The sequence below is a fragment of the Podarcis bocagei genome (assembly GCF_964188305.1).
Source record: "Podarcis bocagei genome assembly, chromosome: 2".
Classification (NCBI taxonomy): Eukaryota; Metazoa; Chordata; class Lepidosauria; order Squamata; family Lacertidae; genus Podarcis; species Podarcis bocagei.
The window spans coordinates 45,791,301-45,810,569 of record NC_138126.1 but is presented as its reverse complement, the minus strand read 5'-3'; the positions used below and the strand labels follow the sequence as shown (position 1 = coordinate 45,810,569).

At 44.5% G+C, this 19,269-nt stretch overlaps 1 protein-coding gene across 4 annotated transcripts in view; it reads left to right on the top strand.

Annotated features, from left to right (window-relative positions):
* Positions 1-16,536, top strand: part of PLXNA1 (plexin A1) — a 300,048-nt gene extending 283,512 nt beyond the window's left edge. For 3 of the 4 annotated variants that reach the window (XM_081183932.1, XM_081183935.1, XM_081183933.1), the window contains exons 27-32: positions 50-146; positions 1,211-1,401; positions 4,647-4,816; positions 6,788-7,000; positions 10,728-10,878; positions 15,739-16,536. In XM_081183932.1, the coding sequence (XP_081040058.1) occupies positions 50-146; positions 1,211-1,401; positions 4,647-4,816; positions 6,788-7,000; positions 10,728-10,878; positions 15,739-15,834 (918 nt within the window). In that variant the 3' untranslated portion in view covers positions 15,835-16,536. The remainder of the gene's footprint in view (positions 1-49; positions 147-1,210; positions 1,402-4,646; positions 4,817-6,787; positions 7,001-10,727; positions 10,879-15,738) is intronic. The other variant, XM_081183934.1, reaches the window with a different exon arrangement.
* Positions 16,537-19,269: the final 2,733 nt, after the last annotated feature.

Sequence of the window (19,269 nt, the reverse complement as noted above, 5' to 3'; positions counted from 1 at the left end):
GATCTGAAAAGTCCATTCAAACTTTGTTTTGCTAATATTCTTGCTATAGGTGACAGATGGTTCCTCTGTGGCCCTGGTGCCCAAGCAGAATTCAGCTTACAACATTTCCAACTCCTCCACCTTCACCAAATCACTCAGCAGATATGGTAAGTGAGAAAACAGCCGTCATTGCTTGCTGTCTGGGATTCAGGAACAGTCTGGAGATTAGGAATCAGTCTTCCTGAAGCAAAGGCAGAGCAGAAAAGATGCAATATTGCAGCCAAAGCGGCTTTTTCTTAACCCCTTTCCAATGTCCCATGCATCAGTTTTGGAAGAGAAAATCACCCAAGCCCACCTCAGTGCTACTTATAGCAAACCTACCAACGTTGCCACTTCAGAAATCCTTCTTCTGATTCTGTCTCATCCCTCTACCTGTTGACTCGTCATATCCTGTGTAATTACTTCTGCGAAACTTGTATTTTTCGTCAGGGTCTCTCAGTTAAAGTCCCTGGCAAGAATAAAGTTCCATGTTAGTTGATGAGGATAAGTAAGGTATCTATTGTGACACACCCTTAAGTTAGTACTTTGTTGCGGAAAGGGTGTGGTGGGGGGAGAACTACAGCTCTTTAACATTTGTTTAAGAAGTGTTTTGATTTGAGCAGAACTTCCTGTGCACAGCATTAGATGCAACCCAGTGTGTTTGAAGAAAGAGATTCCTTTCATCTTCCCCCTTTAAAATGCAAAAGCAGCCAGTTAAAACTAGCAGAGCAGAAAAAGATGTCTGTCTGTCTGTCTGTCTAACCATATTTATAGCCTGCCTTTCCTCCTCAGAGATCCCAGGGGTCCTTCAGAAGTATCTTATATGAATGGCACACCAGGTTGATGTCTCATGTATTTGATAGAACATGTATTTGGGCAGGCTAGGACTGGAGAGGACCTGCCAACAGCATGAGCTGGCCTTAGGTTTTAGCAGCTTTCGCTCACTGCTTGCAGTTCCCCTGGCAGTAAAAAAAGAAAGAAAGAAGAAGTCCAATCATTTCTTGGTTAATAGAGCCACCCAGCCTATGAACTTTTGTTGCCTGGTTCTAAAGGGTATCCCAACACGAATCATATACTCTTGGTGGTGTGACAGGCCTTGCTGCAAACTAAGTGAGGTGGAGGGAGGACAGCTGAGGCTGGAAGGCAGCGAAGGAGGGAGAGGCGGTTCCCATTGCATGTGGTTTCCTCACAGAGAGTATGCTCCGGACAGCCAGCAGCCCTGACAGCCTCCGTTCCCGGACCCCCATGATCACTCCTGACCTGGAGAGCGGCACCAAGCTGTGGCACCTGGTGAAGAATCACGATCACATGGACCAGCGAGAAGGTGACCGTGGCAGCAAGATGGTCTCAGAAATCTACTTGACCCGCCTGCTAGCTACCAAGGTAAATCGGAAGGAAGGAAGGCTCTACCTAGATGCGTTCTAAAGTTTGAGTAGATGTACAGACTGCCAAGTCACACACAGAATCTGGTGGGTCTTTCACCCTGCCATGCTGTCAAGTTTCCGCCCTCTTCAGTCTTGCTGTTATAAATCAGCTGAGAGTACATGGAGACAACTTATTATTCCATTTGCGATGCTTTCTGACCTCTCATCTGCTTAACACCAAACACTTAAGGGTTTGGAGTTCTCACTGCTGCAGTTGCATCGCAAGAGATTCTAATGATAATAGCATTTCAGCAGCATTTGAAATCCAAGGTTCTTTAGAGAAATTTATCCCTTCCCCACACCCACAGCATACAGTGGTGCCTCGCAAGACGAAATTAATTCGTTCCGCGAGTTTTTTCGTCTAGCGAATTTTTCGTCTTGCGAAGCACGGTGTCGGAAATTTTTTGGAAAAGCTTCAAAAATCACCAAAAACCTCAAAAAAGGCTACCACACCGCGTTCTATGAGTTGCTCCTCGAAGTCAAGTCGCAACTGTGTTAACGGTGTTAAGAAAAAGGAAACAAACTTGCCAGACGTTTTCGTCCTGCGAAGCAAGCCCATAGGGAAATTCGTCTTGCAAAGCAGCTCAAAAACCGCAAAACCCTTTCGTTTAGCGAGTTTTTCGTCTTGCGAGGCATTCGTCTTGCGGGGCATCACTGTACATTATCAGCCTCTGGGCCCATTATCACGAGATGGGTGATAGCCAATGCTTACTCTAGATGCCTTGCTGTCCCAGAGTGATCTGCTCCCTGCACATGCTAACGGCATATGGAACATTTTGCAAGAAGCATGATGCACCTTTCTTGCCCAGCCCACTCATACATACCTAGCTCTAGTAAAACCAGCAAGCCAGCAAAACCCACACTTCTACACACCCAAAAATCAGAGGACATGAGCAGAAGTTCCCTACATAGGCTTCACCACTAGCTCTTGGGCTTCTGTGATAGCACTGCTGCTGTTGTCTTAGAATTTCTGTCTCTGTTCACCTGCTCCATTCCTTGAATTCCTTACACAACTTCTGACCGCAAGGAATAAGCAAAAAGATAGGGAAAGAGTGTGTTTTGGCTTGAGTGACAGATGATCAGGCAATCAGACAGACAAGCCAGTTTCAGTCTTCAAGGTATTCCCTCCAGCCCAGCCCGGTGTCATGCTTTAAATACAAAGACAACCCCTAGATGGGATTTTTAAATCCCTTTCTTTATTTTTCCGGGCCACTAGTAATCCTAATCAGCCCACTTGGCCTGGTGATAGGCGTGGGCCCAGGTTCTTCTGCCTCTCAATATATGCAGAGGGACCTGGCTTCATTCTTTTAAACTCTTCGCCTACCTATGGAGCAGTTCAGGCCCCAGTTACATTTGGCCAAAAGGAAAAAAGGGAAAACACCCAGCTGCAAAGACTAGTTTTGCATCCTAGCTGTTGACGAAGCAAAACTGAATCCCAGCCTCCGGTTGCTGCAATCACTGATTTCCCCTGTGCTCATTGTTCATATGCTTGATAGACGCCCTCATTTTATCAGCACTCTGCATCAGCAAAAGCCGAGGCAAGGGAGCTTTAAAAGTCCAATGGCTACTCACACTGTGTAATTGCTGCCCTGGTTTCTGATGTAAATCAAATGGTCAATAATATAAGATTTGTACAAAAGCAAACAAAAATAATATTGTCAAGTTCTGAGAACTGGAGAAAGCCACATTAATTGCAGGAGCTGGCATGCAAATGGCACAGCCAAATCTCTCTCTCTCTCCCTCTCTCCTACTTTATTCCCAGACCAAATAATAAATTGTAATAATCTACCATAGCTATTTATTTTTTCACTGGAGGTTGGCTGCTGTGTGTTGCTGCTCATCCTGAATCAAAAACACTCCTCCAAAAGCAGGTGGGGAACAGGCTAATTCTTGCAATTTTCAGAGGAGTGTGAAGGAATATTTTGGGGGGTGGGCACAAAATTTGCCAGAGTTCTCAGTGCTGTAGCAAGCCGCCAGCTGCCACATTTCTTTCCCCAAAATTCCCCCCATGCAAAGTGCATTCTGAGATAAAAATTAATAGTGGTGTCTGCCACAGACCACCTTGACAATCATCATTAGGATGGATTAGGTGGGTTGTCAGCTGGCTCAGCATGTGCCATCTAGCTTCAAACAGCCAAAGAAAAGAAAAAAAGATGAAAATGGGCGTGCTTTTCATGAAGCTTCTCATGGATTTCTATCATAGTCTTATGTGAAAAACTTAAGCTCAGCACTAATCACTGCTGCTTAACTCTGCAATTTCAACATAGTCCTGGGAGGTTCAGGTGTATTATACAGCGGAACCTTGGTTCTTGAACTTAATCCATTCTAGAAGTCCATTTGACTCCCAAAACCGTTAAAAACCCAAGGCACAGCTTCTGATTGGCTACAGGAGCTTCCTGCACTCTAGCAGAAGTGGAGTCAGACATTCAGCTTCCAAGAAACCTTTGGAAACTGGAACACTTACTTCTGGGTTTTCGGCGTTCAGGAGCCGATTTGTTTGTCAACTAAGCTGTTTGAGAACCAAGGTACCACTGTAGCTTCATGTATTGAATGTATTTCATACTTCAGTAGCTATGTGTTTAGCTATCCTTGTAAGAACTTAAAACCTTCAGCAAGCCAAGTATAGCATTCCACTGAACATGAATGAACTTGTGGCTAACACACAGTGACCTGGAACTCTCAAAAGATCAGGGTTATAACCAGATTCCTTTCTCTGCTTATAAAATAAGTCTTACCATCAGAAGGGGATTTTTAAATTCAAGATTCATAAGTGACTGACACTGCAAACAAGTGCCCCCTAATGGATGGATACTAAGAGGATATTGTCTGGTGCCCCCATGGGAAAATGGTTGCACTCTATGACAGTCTGCTATGGCTAAGCCTACTTCTGAACTGCAGATAAAACACACATGGCAGAGTGCTTAGATTCATTGCGTTTTACAATGCAAAACAGCCTTCCTTGATGCTTCAGTCTTACTAGTAGAGTAGGCCCAAGAACAGGTGTCACCTCATCTGCTTTGTCTATGGATGTTGTGAAGAGATGAGATCACTTCTGTAACACAGCCTGTACATTTCTGTGGCTTTCACTGGCAATGCCAGTGTCATTTCAGGGCATAACTTTTCTTCTTATAATGTCAATGGGATCTTTATGCCTCCCAAGCAGACTATGCCTTCATTCCATTGCCACCATTTTTCTACATCCAGGGAACCTTGCAGAAGTTTGTTGACGACCTCTTTGAGACCATATTCAGCACCGCCCACCGAGGGAGTGCCTTGCCTCTCGCCATCAAGTACATGTTTGATTTCCTGGACGAACAAGCTGATAAGCACCAGATCAATGACTACGATGTCAGGCACACTTGGAAGAGTAATTGGTAAGTAGGGCCCACAGGTTGGTTGTAGAACGCAAACTGTGCATGCAGAAGGGAGTCTTCAGGTGGGGTGGTCTGCAACCCTGGAGAGCTCCTGCCACTCAGTGTAGAATCAGATACTATATGCAACTCTGGGCCTGCCTAATTCAGCCCTGCCCATTGCTGGCATGTGGCCTTTGGGGGAGTGGGCAACAAGGAAATGTGGCCTTTGGGATTGAAAGGATTCCCCACCTTGGTGTAGACAATGCTGAGCTATTGGAAAATGAATGTACAGTGGTACCTCCGGTTACGGACGGGATCCATTCTGGAGGCCTGGCAGTATCCTGAAAAGTCCGTAAAATGGAAGCGCCCTTCTACGCACGCACGCACGCACGCACGCGGCGTGATTGAGTGCTTATGTGCATGCACACGGTGAAACCCGCAAGTATACACTTCCGGGTTTACCGTGTTCGCAACCTGAAGATTACGTATCCAGAGGGATACGTAACCCGAGGTACCACTGTACTTAAATCCCACTTTTTCCTAGGGTAGGTGAAGCCTCCAATATGCATTCAAACAGTTTCTGCTAGATCACTTTCTGCTGGCCTATCAAAGCCAGTGCAAGGGAGTTGGGCACACTGCCCTGGATCAGTGCAAATTGAATGTAAGTTTATATAACCATCATAGCTAAAGATTGGAGCAAACTTCACCATCATAATTAGTTAAAAATATGGTAGGAAAGTTAGCACCAGCAGCATGCATAGCACTAGAGAGCTAAAATCCAACTTCCTATCCATTTATACTAGAGCACAGGGGGATTTGGGTGCTCAGCGAGTGGTGAGATGCGACAAGCCCTCTGCTGCATGCAAGGTTTCATGTCTCCCCACTGCGTTCTTCCCTTCTGCCGATTTCATCTCTCAGATCCTCTTAACCATTTCAGGGGACAAGAACATACACTCTCATCTCTGGCATTTGTTAAATGGAAGACCAAATTGCTTTTGTATAGTTCAGTAACTGTCAGTAATTAGCCGGGCTGAAAAAGAAACATTTTTAAATGGCGATATGAGAGCATGGAAACGCTTGGAACTGATTTATCGCTATGCTTTCTGTAATAAAGGAAGAGTCGGTGTGTTGGGAGGGGAGAGGAGGGAGAGAGGGAAGAATCCCAATGATGCCTGGTTTCCAATTCAACAGAGTCCAGGGAGGCAGGCCCCTGCATACTAATGACCATGCTTATTCCAGGGTGATAATTCAATGTGCAGAGTTCATTTCTTGAGATCATTTCCTGAAATTTAAATGTGCATGTGTGCCCAGCACTCGCATGATAAGAATACTATAGAGCCAAACATTTGGTGTTTGAGTCAAATGTATTCATGGGAACCTGTGCCTGAGGTGGTATACCTGTGTGCATGGGCTATACCACTTCAGAGTGCAGCTGAGGGTCCAGATCATGGAATACTGTTCCATGCACACACAAAAATCATTCCATATAGAAAATGAGATGCCAGGGAGAATGAATTTGGATTAGCCTTCTCCCTTACATGGTAGGTTTCTATGTGTAGGAATCTCTCCTAGCTAGAACTAGGCTCAGAAGCGGTGAGGAATTACTAGAGGGGGTATCCCCAGAAATCTCTGTGTGTCGGCAGGGGTCTGAAACTTGGCTCTCTCTCAGAGAGAGATTGCTTGAGCTTCCCCAGCAGCTGTGAATTTCAGGGGAAAGGAAATAGGAGCTGTACAGCATGGATTTTGAAGACCCAGTCAAGAGAAACATGAATTCTGGGTTGGGATGGGTCTGGAGCAAGTGGCAGAAAGGGGCAGAAGAGCTAGCAAACCACATTTCCAAATCACTACCATCTGAGGAGATTAAGAGAGACTATTTTCCCTGTTTTCTGGTATTCTGACTAGCCAAAGGTTATTGCCAGCCAGGGTCCTGTTTTTAGTTACCGAATAATGTGTTTCCCCAGCCTGACTTTCCTCCTTTCTTTTCCTTTGCAGTCTACCTCTGCGCTTTTGGGTGAATGTGATTAAGAACCCCCAGTTTGTGTTTGACATTCACAAGAACAGTATTACTGATGCCTGCCTATCAGTGGTGGCTCAGACATTCATGGACTCCTGCTCAACTTCTGAGCACAAGCTAGGGAAAGACTCTCCCTCCAATAAACTACTGTACGCCAAGGACATCCCCAACTATAAGAGCTGGGTAGAAAGGTGAGTGGCTTCAACCATGGGGAGGTGGCCTTGCAAGATGCAGCTGTGTAAGAAGAGTTGCTTTTGTAATGTGTGCTCTGAATGGCTGGAGAGCCTGGCAGACCTGCACATGTGTATGAAAGAACCTCCCGGGACTGGAGGGTGAAGAAATCTTCCTAGCCAATTGGAAAAGACAGGTTGGTTGGTTTTTCAAAGTGAGGACAATGGTCTCAGTCCCCAGTGACTAATAAATAAAGCACATTGGGGGGAATGGGGGAATAATGGAGGCAGCTGTTTGTAATGAAACTGTTGCCAGTGTGATTTGTAGGGAAAGGAGCAGAGCAAAATCTCTAGCCAAAGGAGCTTGCAATCTTAATTAATTTTGTTAAAAGTGCAAGCATGTCATATTGGTTAAGATGAAGGCAGGTTTTGCAGTTCATAGATTTTACCAAGAAGGTTCTGGTTCACTTTTCCAGGCATGTTTGTCTTGTTAACAAATTATTTTCCCCACCCCACAAAAAGTTTTCCTACTGAAAATGAGTTGAACAAGAAGAAAGAGTGGAATTCACTGGAGGTAGCTCAATTCTGTGAAAGACCTGTCTGTTGCCACCATATTGATATACCAAGCAAAAACATGACATTTTTCTACCCCAGCTGACAAAGAGGGGGAAAATTGACAGAGGAACATGCTGTGAAAATGGGGTTGAAGCCTTAGTTCTTCCCACCAGGCTGTTTGCAGCACAAGAAGCAGTTTCCTTGAGCTCATAGGCCCCCATGGAAAATGTGTAAGAAATGAATGGGACACTGTTAAGTAGGTTTGCTCAAAGAATCTCCTTCCTCCTTTTTTGCTGGACGCCGCACTTCACTTAAAAAAATAGAAGTTCTAGCAGCATTTTAATTTCCCCAGACCTGTTGTTCTTCACAGCATGTCTAGATTTCAGGATTTGGGGTGGTAGTGTGGAGTTGTCAATTTGTTTATAAGTTTCCTGGGGACCTGAGGAGTGAGTGTAGTGACTTCATCTTTCTGGGCCAGTTGTGATGTGGATGGATGGAAGATGTCTTAGCTTAAGAAAGATGAAAAGGAAGCTTACAGGTATGATGCATTGAACTGAGCATCCTCAGCAGCTGCTAGGAAGGGTCCAGCACTGCTTGAAGCAGTGAACCCCACGGCCACTTTGAGAAGAGGAGGGGAAATCCTTGTCACTGGTGTCTCCAGATGTCTGCCTCCTTTGCACTCCAAATGTATCTGTGGTTTTGGGTAGGAAAGTGCCCTTGTAAGCATCTTAACATCATCCCTTGGCAGAGATTGTGGCCAAAGGATAGGGGAGGCCTTTGATCTTCACCTCCCAGAGGCAGTATGTTGCCATTTGCTCCTGACCAGATGCCTGACACAGCATTGCTCCACTTTTGTTGGTTTCTTGAGGATGCAACGATGTTCTTCAATTATCCCAGCTGCGCCACAGCTTTTAATTCAAACTATATTAATGCTTCATATTTCTGATTGAGAAAGGCAAAGGAAATTGCATTCAGAATTATTTCTACTTATTCATGCTACTGTGTGACAAATACTTAGACAGAAACTTTTGACTGCCATCATGCACAGTGGTCCCCTTTCTCTTCTGTGCCTCTGTATCAAAGTGAGAGCAATTTGGTCAAATTTCTAATAAATATAATAAAAAATATTTTTAAAGGTACATACACCAGAAATTCCCCCCTCCACTGCTCACCTGCTCCACAGAGCCCACCTCAGAGAAGCGCCCATCCCAGGTGTGCTGTTCAATTTCTGTCTGCAACAACAGAGCAAAGCCCAACAGAGTTTTTTGGAATTGCATAGAGCCCTCCATAGCAAGCAGCTGCTTCACTACCAGCTGTTACTGCCAAGAACTGCATCAACAAATATCCCTCCCCTCAGTTTATATCCATGTTGCCTCCATGTTCCCAAGGGTATATGCATCAAGCATAGATGATTATATATGGGGGGAGTGGGGGACAATATCTGGTTGATGGGCTGGATCCTGAGCTCCCCTATTCCCCTCAGGCCATTTCGACAGGTGGGTAAGGATGTCAGCCTATTAGTTACCTGACATCCCCATGACATCAGCTGAATGTACGTCAGAGGAAAGACCCAGGCGTGCAGTCTAAGTGTGCTGCTGATTCTTTCCTTTCTCCCTTCTCGGCCTAGCTTGATCTGAAGCAAAGCAGCAAAGGAAGATTCCTGCCCAAAGCAATGATTGGCTGCACTGCAGAGTAGTGCAACAGATCCCTGGAAGACTTGCTGTTGCCTCTGATAAGTGCTGACAGCAAGCCTTACTTGCCAAGGAAGTATTCAAAAGCACACTTTACGGTTCCTGATTGTTCCTTTGCAGCCATGTCAGGTGTGTGGGAGGTGGCTATGGTTTGAGGGAAATAGCCTTGCGGGCCACATTAGGACTCCTGATTGACCTAACTTGATTCCCCTCAACTGATGAAAAATTTCATTTTTTATTGTGTTCTCCTTCCATGGACTCAGGACAGCATGAATGGTTCTTCATTCCTCTACCTTTTTAAACTTCAAAACAGTCCTGTGAAACACTAATCCACCCACACATTAATATTGTCAGTGGAGAGACTTCTGACTTGCCCACCTCTGAGAGCTCTTGTGTTGGCAGGCTCAAGGGAAAGGGCCTTTTTTGTGGTAGCTGGCAGGTGTCCATTGGCCCTCATGGTTACAGGTGTTTAAAGAAAGCCTTAAAGACCTATTTGTTTTCGCTGGCTTTTGCTTGTGTTGTTTGCTATAGCTGTTTCATAGTATTCCTGATGGTTCTGGATTGCACTTGGTATTGGATTTAGCTGGAGAGGTGTTTTTTTCATTCCTGCTGATTTTTAATATTGTGATTGCATTGCATTTTAACTTGCATGTTCCAGTGAGTAGACCTTAAAAGGTGCTGTACAAATCCTTTTTTAAAATGAAGTGATTATACGGCTGAGAAAGAGGGAGAGAGCTGGCCAGGGCTGAGTAACTGAAACCTGGTCTTTCTGGTCCTAATCTAGAAGTCTGTCCATTACACCACACTAGTTCTCACTAAGGTATCATTGTGGATTCTCTATTATGCTGTTATGGTGGCATTGGCAATGGCTTGTCTGTGGACAGCCTTATGTATCTTTCCCAGCTGTCTGCTGTTGACTGAGTATTCACTCTATATCTGTCTTTGATGCTTACAAGGTCTGGGCATTCCTCTGATCCTGCCAAATACCCATTTTACATGCTCCTAACACTTCCTAATTTGCCACAAACTCAACTGATTACCATGAACTTCTCAACTAACCAACCTATTGTGGTTGAAGTTACACAAAGGTTTTCTGTACTCCAGTAGCGGTCTGCTTTCAGTTTATTGATGGGTGGATTGAATTTCCTCCATAAGGAGCCCTGTTGTCACAGTGTGACTGTGCAATAGGAAATCCAAAGGAGCATGAGACTCTTTTAATCTCGAGCCCCATGTTGGGCAAAAGATTCCTGCATTGCAGGGGGTTGGACTAGATGACCCTTGTGGTCTCTTCCAGCTCTACAGTTCTGAGATTCTATGAGTCATTTGGCACAGGAGTAGAAAACTGTTTAATTTGCTTCGCATAGTATACTGTACTCAGTTGTTTCAGTTTAATATTTTGCTTTTTTACAACAAATCACTTGTTCGCCTTCTGGATGTCCCTAGTTTTGTCTTCAGAAAAGGTTTTCCTTCTGACTTTCTGTCTCTCCTGCTCCCTGCTATAGATATTATGCAGATATTGCTAAAATGCCAGCAATCAGCGACCAAGACATGAGCGCCTACCTGGCAGAGCAGTCCCGGTTACACCTGAGCCAGTTCAACAGTATGAGCGCGCTGCATGAGATCTACTCATATATCACCAAGTACAAGGATGAGGTAAGGGGAAGCAGTAGGGGAGGATCCGTGGGAGGGAGAGGAGTCGATGACCTCTTTCCATAAGGCTGGTCTGCTCTGTATACCCACCAACCTCTTCTGAGGCCTCTCTGCCCTGCAAACTAGACTTGCTTATTTATTTTGGAGCTCAGATTTTTTGGGGGGGGGGTGGGGGAGTTAAAAGCTGACTGGCGGTGGAGTACATGAAAGGGATAACTGTGGCTGGAGTACGGATAAACTTCCACACTCTAGAGCTCACTCCTTTTCCTCCATTGAAGCCCCTTAACCCCCTGTGTTAGTGCTCCAAGGTGGGAACACTGTGCTTCTCTTGTGATGTGCAGCTTTGTCCTCAGGTGTTCCAGCAGGCTATTATATACTCATGTTTCCACCTTTCTCCCCCGTTCCTCCCCCCTTCCCCCGTGCAACTGTCCAAACTGCTCAAGGTAAACAAACAAACAGGCCAACTTTAACCTTCATTCCCCCCTCCCAACCAGGAAAGTAGTAACAACAACAACAACAACAACAATAATAATAATAAAAGGTAAGCATCACAACAGTGTTAGCAAATATATAGCAGGTAAATACAAAAGAGGAGACTAAATCACACAGTGAGAAAGCATATAATTAATTAAATAAATAAACAAATAAAGTAACAAAAGAAAAGAGAGAAAATCCCGCTTGCCCTTTGCCATTCAATCACCAACTTAAACTACAGGAACATGCAGAAGTACAGCAGAGGAAAACACTCTCTTAGCATGTCTCTTGACTGTTTTCAGTTATCCCTATGCTGGGTAGTCTCCAATGGTATCCTAATTTGCAATCCCAGGAGTGGGGGGGGGGGGCATGTTTGCCATGAAGTCACTTCAGCCAGCCTCTTAAGTTTTAAGGAGTGGTTAAAAGCCCATCTGCCGTAATTGGTATAAACTCCATAAAGTACTTTTCTGTGAACACATTCTCTGCAATCCTTTATTAAAGCAATAAAATATATAACACTAATAAAAATATATGTAATAGGATCACATGGATTTTATTGCCCGGCTGAACGACAATGAGACCTGGGGGAGTGGGGGGGGGGAATAGTGGTTTGTGTAAAGCAATAAAAGCCTTTGTACAAGACTTTGCCAAACTACTCTGGGCAAGGAGGTTCTTTCAAGAGCTGGTGAGTGGCCCCCCAGTTTCTTACGTTCATAAGTGGATAGAAGGTGGGGAGAAAGAGGGAGTTATCGTGGGAAGGGGCAAAGGTTGCAACCCAAAGAGGTGGATCTAACAGACTGCATTAATGAAGAATTAGATAGGGTGCAAGGCATTTGGAAAGCAGGTTGAGGCTCAAGTTACTGCAGCTCAGTAGAACAGGCATAAACACCCATATCAGTTGTCTTGTCTGTCTCAAGCCATGAAGTAGTTGTTTGCACACTAAGGAAATTGACAAAGCATTATTTCTGAGTGACAGCAGATTAGTGCTGGGCAGCTGGACTAAATGCTGCCTGTCAGCGAAAACTGAACAATAATGTAGTTGTGGTCGTTCCTTCATACACAAGATCCACATGTGGCAACCTGCCTAGTGCAGAAGATACATACATGTTTCATGAGCAGAGACTTAGGGTTGCTATGGATATTCTCTACATTTTCATTGCAGAGTTCCTGCCAAGATGGGATGTTGTGCTGGTGTTCTGCCCTCCATCCCAGCTCCCTCTTCTGCAACCTGCTTTCAGCAGAGGTTGGATGGCCATCTCTCATGGATGCTTGAGATTCCTGCATTGCAGGGGATTGGCCTAGATGACCCTCAGGGGGTCCCTTCCAACTCTGCAATTCTATGATTCTAAGGCTTCAAAGCTATGGAGCACATTTGCTGAGACAGCAAAAGGTGCTTCCTAACAGATCTGCTCAAGGAGAAGACTGGCAGACCCTTTGCCTTTCCAGTTGTCTGCCAACAGGAGAGCTGTGTGTATATGAAATACACACAGAGTCTCATTATTGCTTTTTTTCTTTGTATATTAAACTGTAAGCAGCTTTTTATTTTACAATACCTTGATTTAAATTTGAAAAGTTGCTGTGGCCTCAGGCGCAGACCTCCCTGTTGTAAGGCAAGAATCCCTGCAGCAGGTCTTTCCTGTATGAGTAGGCACGAGTATCTACTTCTAGGCAATAAAGATGGTCCCCATACTAGGAAATAGCTAACACTAGCAGTGCCTTAGCAGCCTGCACAGATGAAGGGCTTCTTAGCAAGATCCTAGCCATCTGCCTTAGACCAAAATCCACCACAAAGCTGAAACCAGAGGTGACCCCCCTCCTCCAGCTGTTCCTAGAGACATTTTCATAGCAACTGCCTGCCCCGGGGCTGGTCTCCAGCTCCCAACATTCCCTTTCATTAGTATTACAAATAAGCAAGGCCTTAAAAGCAGAAATCAATAACAAGGCAAGCGCTACGTGTTTGGAAAGCGTGATCTTAATGAGCTGAATGCAGGGTGAGTTGCCATTCCTTGTCTTTCCCGGTTAACCGCTGCCTGGCATCTGCTGGATGTGCATCCATAGCCCGCTCTAAAAGCACTGCTTGTGTGTTCACAGCTCCCAGGAACTTCTTTTATTATTTGTAATGGGATTAATAAATAGCAGCTGTTCCCTTTGTTTTCATTCATTAAACACAATTACATGCAGCCCGATTGCACCCTCTTTGATGTGAAATGGGAGAGAATAATTTTTCCTGTTGTTCAGTGCTATAATATGCTGTCATTGGCACTGAATGAAAATCATAATTAATTTTCATTTGGGTTTTTGCATCTTCCTAATCACGGTGGTCCCAGCTCCTTAAAACAGGTGACAGACATGCATCTCCCGCTCTCTTCTTATGCTCCCTGTAGTTTTCCTCTTTACTGTGCTGCTCCCAGAAGGGCAACACAATAACAGAAGATCAAACAAATACAAAGCAGGTTGTAAATCTTTCAGAATGTAGTGAGTCTTTCTTGAATCAAGAGAGAAAGGGATTCACGAACCATGAATAGAACTCCTGTTCCTAGTCACTCAATAGCTCCAGTACCCTTAATAATTTCATCTTTTTTATTTCTGCCAGATTAACGTGTCATTTGCATTCAGAGCTTGGCCACCTAGAAATCACTGTGATTGGCGTTTTCTGTGCTTTGGATGGAGTATTGGGGTTCTTCCATATGTGCCATTGCAGGTCTTGGTTATCCCCATGCAGAATTGCAGCAGGCTCAGTTTTTGTACTGAGGAGGTGGTGGAATCACATTTCCCATGGGAAGCTAACAGTAGTTATCCTCCCCTAGGGAATGAAGTTGAGCTGCTTTACCCTCTTTTCCAACTCTTAGGATTCTTCATGCATTCGCTAACTATGTGGCAAATCACCTTTATAGAATCTGCACTGAGCTTTTAAGTGTTTCATCATCCGCAAGGTCCTGAGCTGCAGCACTGTGTACTCTCCACAGCACGTTCTGCACGTTTAGCGCTGGAGACCTGTAGGGCGCCACAGCTGCTCTTAATCAAAAGGAGCTGATTTCCATATTAAGGAATTACCTGTAGGGCTTGTGATGGACCTTTCCTGCCTCCTAATAGTCAGTCTATTAATTATACAAGAGTTTATTTCCAATTATGCAGCCAATGAAATGGTTAATCAAGTCCCCTTTGATGGATGCTTTGACATTTAATTGGAAAGAGAAATCCACCTTGCACTCACAACAAACTTAGCCACTATAATGGGATTTCTGATGGGTTTGCATTTTAATCATCTGTTCTTTATCTGGCAGCGCAATTTAAAGGGTGTGGGACTTGGTGAAATGGACTCCTGATGATGGGCACCTCTCTCTCCTTTTTGTAGAAAAATCCCACCATTCCCTCACTATCTCAGCCCCTTTCACTAGCTGCTTTCCTGCCAAATCCCATCCTCCCCCCCCCTCAGAATCCAAAGCCCTGTTCACAACATCCCTGGTTATCTCTCAGTTCATATAGTCTGTGTGCCTGAAGATGCAGAGTTTTTCAAGATTTCCTGGATTACATCCAAATACTGATCTAGTGATTCTCATCTGATTGTGAGAACAGAACTAGAAAGTGGACTAGGTTTAATTATTACATAATTAAAGATGCCGATTTCATAAATGTCCCCAGTGTTTCCTTGTCCTCAGGACCATCAGAAAAGTCCCAGATCATGCCATTGCGGGAGAGTTCTCCTATTCTCTGAATTAAGAAGGGCTGAGCAACCTGTGGCCCTCCAGATATTACTGGACTACCAGGTTTCTGCAGGGGAAGTATTGGGCCACCTGTCAATATCCCTTGCTCTGGTTGCCGGACGTCATGTGTGTGAGGAGTCCTAGCAGATCTGCAAAAGTATTTTTGCAGATCTGCTGCTAGCCAGACTCCATACATGCTTCCTGCAAAATACAGGAAGGAAGATAGATGGGCAATTAAGCATTTCCTTCAATGTGCCCTGTGACTCTTTTGTCTCTTTTTCACACACTCACATGGGAGCGGGAGGAAAGGACAGCCACTTCAGCTCACTAGCCATGCTAGACAGCTGTAACCCTGTTGCAGGGTGATTGGGGATAGTGTGTGGCAGGCTGCAATCCTGGCAGGATGGCGATTGCTCATCCTTGCTCAGTCGCTAGAATGGGACAACACACTTGCTGATGCACTGTTGAGTTGCTGCCATTTTTAGCAGCCTCTCCTAGTTGTGACGGTCAAGAGAATGGCCGTCCCATATTTCTTCATCCTTAAAAGAGGGGTTTTGGAGTGTTTGGTGGGGAATCTCTCCTGTCTTTTCTTTCTAGACTACCACTGGTGTGAAGCATGTTTCAAATTACCCCAGAGTCTTCCTTTACTAATGATTTCATCTATACACGTCTTTCCCCTTGCCAGATTTTAGCTGCTTTAGAGAAGGACGAACAGGCCCGAAGGCAACGGCTGCGGAGTAAGTTGGAGCAGGCAATTGACACAATGGCCCTAAGTAGCTGAAAAGGTCGAGATGGTGCTGCAGACTTCCCTGGCAGTGGACTCTTAAGGGAGAGAGAGAGCGGCAAGTGAGTCGCGGCAGCAAGAAAGCAATCAAGGAATACGTTGGGGCCTGGCACCAAACAATGCACAGAATCTGCTGCGTCTCAGAACACTTTACACACAATGAACAGCAAAACAACAACAACGTAAGACCGCCGTTCTCAAAGCAAACGGAGCCTATCTTAAAGACCTTTTGGAAGGAGCGACGTAGCAAAGAACCTGAAGGACCCCAGGAGATGTGCAAGGAGGGCCAGTGAGACAAATCCCTGCTCAGCTGCCACTGCCTCCCTTCTCCGGCTCCCACCAAGGCCTGCTCCAGATTTGGCGATGGAAGGTTGGGGACTGCACTAACGTCTAGGACAACCTTTTTACATTATGGTTTTTCCCTCATGGCAGGCAGTTTGGTAGGCTTATAATTCCCCGCCCCTTCTCCCTGTACTTCCTTCCTTTCCCGCCTTGCCTGGACAGCTCCACTCTCTACCTTCTCTTCCATACTCTCTGGCCTTCCTCCTCTAGTGTTAACTGCTATATTTGCACAATTTCCACAAGCTAGGTTTTGTTTTTGTTTTGTTTTTGAAAAAGATTTAAAATATATGAGTGTGGGGAGGTTCTAAATTTTAAACAAAACATTGCAGGATTTTTAAAAAAATTTTGTTTCAACAAAAAGAAAGGAGCATTGCTTGCTTGGGATAGAAGTGGGGGTGCGTGGAGTCCAAGAGAAGAGCCCCTCTATCTTTGATTCTTCCTATACTTTGTCCTGTGCCATATTTTATTTATTTTAATAACATTTAGCACAGGCCAAATTGATGCTCTTGTTTTGAATGCTGCTTACGCGGGTGCCAAAGGTTTAAGGTACCCAGAGGGCAAGGAACTTGCAAAAAGGAGGGTGGGCCATGCATGGCAAGCCCCTGCAGAGAGATCTTTTCATGAATTACTTTGTGGAAAGTGGCACACTTTTGAGAAAAGTCCCTGCTTTGCCTTTTTATAAATTAAGACAGGGCTAGCTGCTTGTAAGCGGAGTTTAGCAACTTTCAAAAGTTCTCATTGCCCCGCCCGCCCCAGAGTAGCCCGCCCCCAGCTGCCCTCATCTGTACATTTCCCACTCATGGGGCATTTAGACAGAGCGTATTGCCACTGCATAGGCACAGTGAATGGGGGTGGCTGTTTGAACCAACTCTCAGTATTTCCCTCTTCCGTTGTAGAGGAAAGGCATCTTAGTAACAGATGCAGTCAGACTTGGTAGGGTCTGGGTCACGCAGGAAGCCTATGAATAGATGCTTCTTCTGTGTTGTCTCCATTTCTGACAGACCATGGCAACACTGGGTCTATTCAGAGAAATCATGCTAAGAGATGAGGAACATGGAGCTGCAGTTTAGCACTGACAGAAACATATTTAAGTGGGGTGCCCCTTTAGTTTTTTCAGGTGTGTAAGTGTGTACACGCACCACTTTAGAATATTTTATTTATTCCTCATCCCAATTTCTTCAGCAAAATGCAGAGCTTCTCTTTTTGTTCTGGTAGCAATGAAGACCCAAACTCCCAACAGTCTTGTAATTCCCCTCTGTTGGAATAAGCAGCTGCACCAGCAGATTTGGTTCTGGTTAGGCCAATTAGAAGAGGGTGAGAGAGTGCAGATAAGAAATGAGTTTTGTGGAATTGTAGAGTTGGAAGGGACTCCAAGTGCCATCTAGTCCAATGCACTTCATTATTACTTAATTATTACATTATTACTTTTGTGCAGGAATCGTTAGATTATGTGTGATAGTCTCCATAGCTTGCTTTGGCTATGGACTGCTCCAGAGAGCAGGGAAATAATCTTAGTGGGGAGAGCAGAGCATCATTCATTCCAATCTGTTGTTAGCATTACGAGAGGGGTAATGCTACTTGGTTCAACCCAAAGTCTGCCTCCTCTTTCCTCTATGCACCTGGTTCCTGGCTGGCTTTGGGCTTCTCCTGGTTAGCAAACTGCAGTGTAGGAGGCCAGAAGGAACAGGTGTCCATATTGGGTCAGAGCAGAGAGGTCTGCAGAAGAAGACCCAGGTGCCGTTAGTTACTGCCATGTTGCCCAGGTTGTGACCAGGGATTTCCAGTCCAATTCAAGGCAAAGGTTCCCGTGTTGCTGCCATGGTGTTTCCCAAGACATCCAGCACTGTTTGGAGGAGATGTTTTATGTACCTTCGTTTTGTGTCTGCTCACTCCTTGAGAGTCAGAAGGTGTCCTCATTTTCAAACTGAAACAACTCCTGTCCCTGGAATTCAGTAGCTCCATCTTTGAAATGTGAATTATCTGCTATCGGAAAGGAGCATTTTACTTATTAGTTAGGTTTGCAAGTTTAGGAGGCAACTATTTATTCTGCATCCCACCACCCCTGCATTATTCTCATTTTACACCTAAAGAGCAATGAAGCTATGTGAGAGTAGGCAAGAGAGACTGTCCCTAGTTGAACTAGGGTTTGGGTCTATGGCCTACAAAGTGCATGTTGGCACTCATAATTTTAATTTTACACTGGCCTGGATGTCTTGTACCAAAGGGCAGTTAATCAATTCACTGAAATAAATAATTTTTTAAAAAATAATAAAATAACAATCCCGCACACTGAGCAAAGCATTTCTGAAGGTCCTGAAATGCCCATTGGGTCTGAGTTTTCTGGTCCAACCCTAACAAAGAACCAATACATCCCATATCCAGCCTAAACCACAGTATGTGAGAGAAACAAGCTCCTGAACTCTTGCTAAAATCTGTTTCCCTTTGCTCCTCTCTTTTTCATTATCTCTACATCATTCCATTCACTGTTCTGACCCTAAGAATTTTAATCCCCTCGATTCAGTTCCTGACAAATGTAATGCCTTTAATTATCATTAAAAGTTTACCAGTGTGATGAAGCCACTGCCCTAATTCAACTCAGGTGACCAAACCCACCAAATTTTCAGCCTTCACCCACCCACCCAGTACCAATAAACTCAGTTGCTATCTCAAGTCTAGGTTGAAGTTGAGAGAGAGGCTATTGCAGAACATACCAAGCCTGATCCTACCCATTCCCTGAGAGTGCAAATAAGGGGAGGAGAGGGGATGTAATGAAGTTTTTAATTAAAATTTAAAATGTGTGTGTGTGCGTGTATATATATATATGTTGTTACAATCTAATTCTTGTGCCCCAGTGGGGCACTGTATAGTTAACAGAAAGAGCTCAAACCAGTATCACATACGGTTTTTACACAACCAGTGGAAAATACCAAATGGATAAAATTTCAAACATTTCTCATCAAGCAGAACAATCATTTGAAGCCTATATACATCTCAGATTGCTTTGTAATTTTGTTTTTATCCTTTTTAATTATTTTTAATTAAAGAGGAGGAAGAGAAGACGACAAGATGACAATAAAAATATAATGGAAA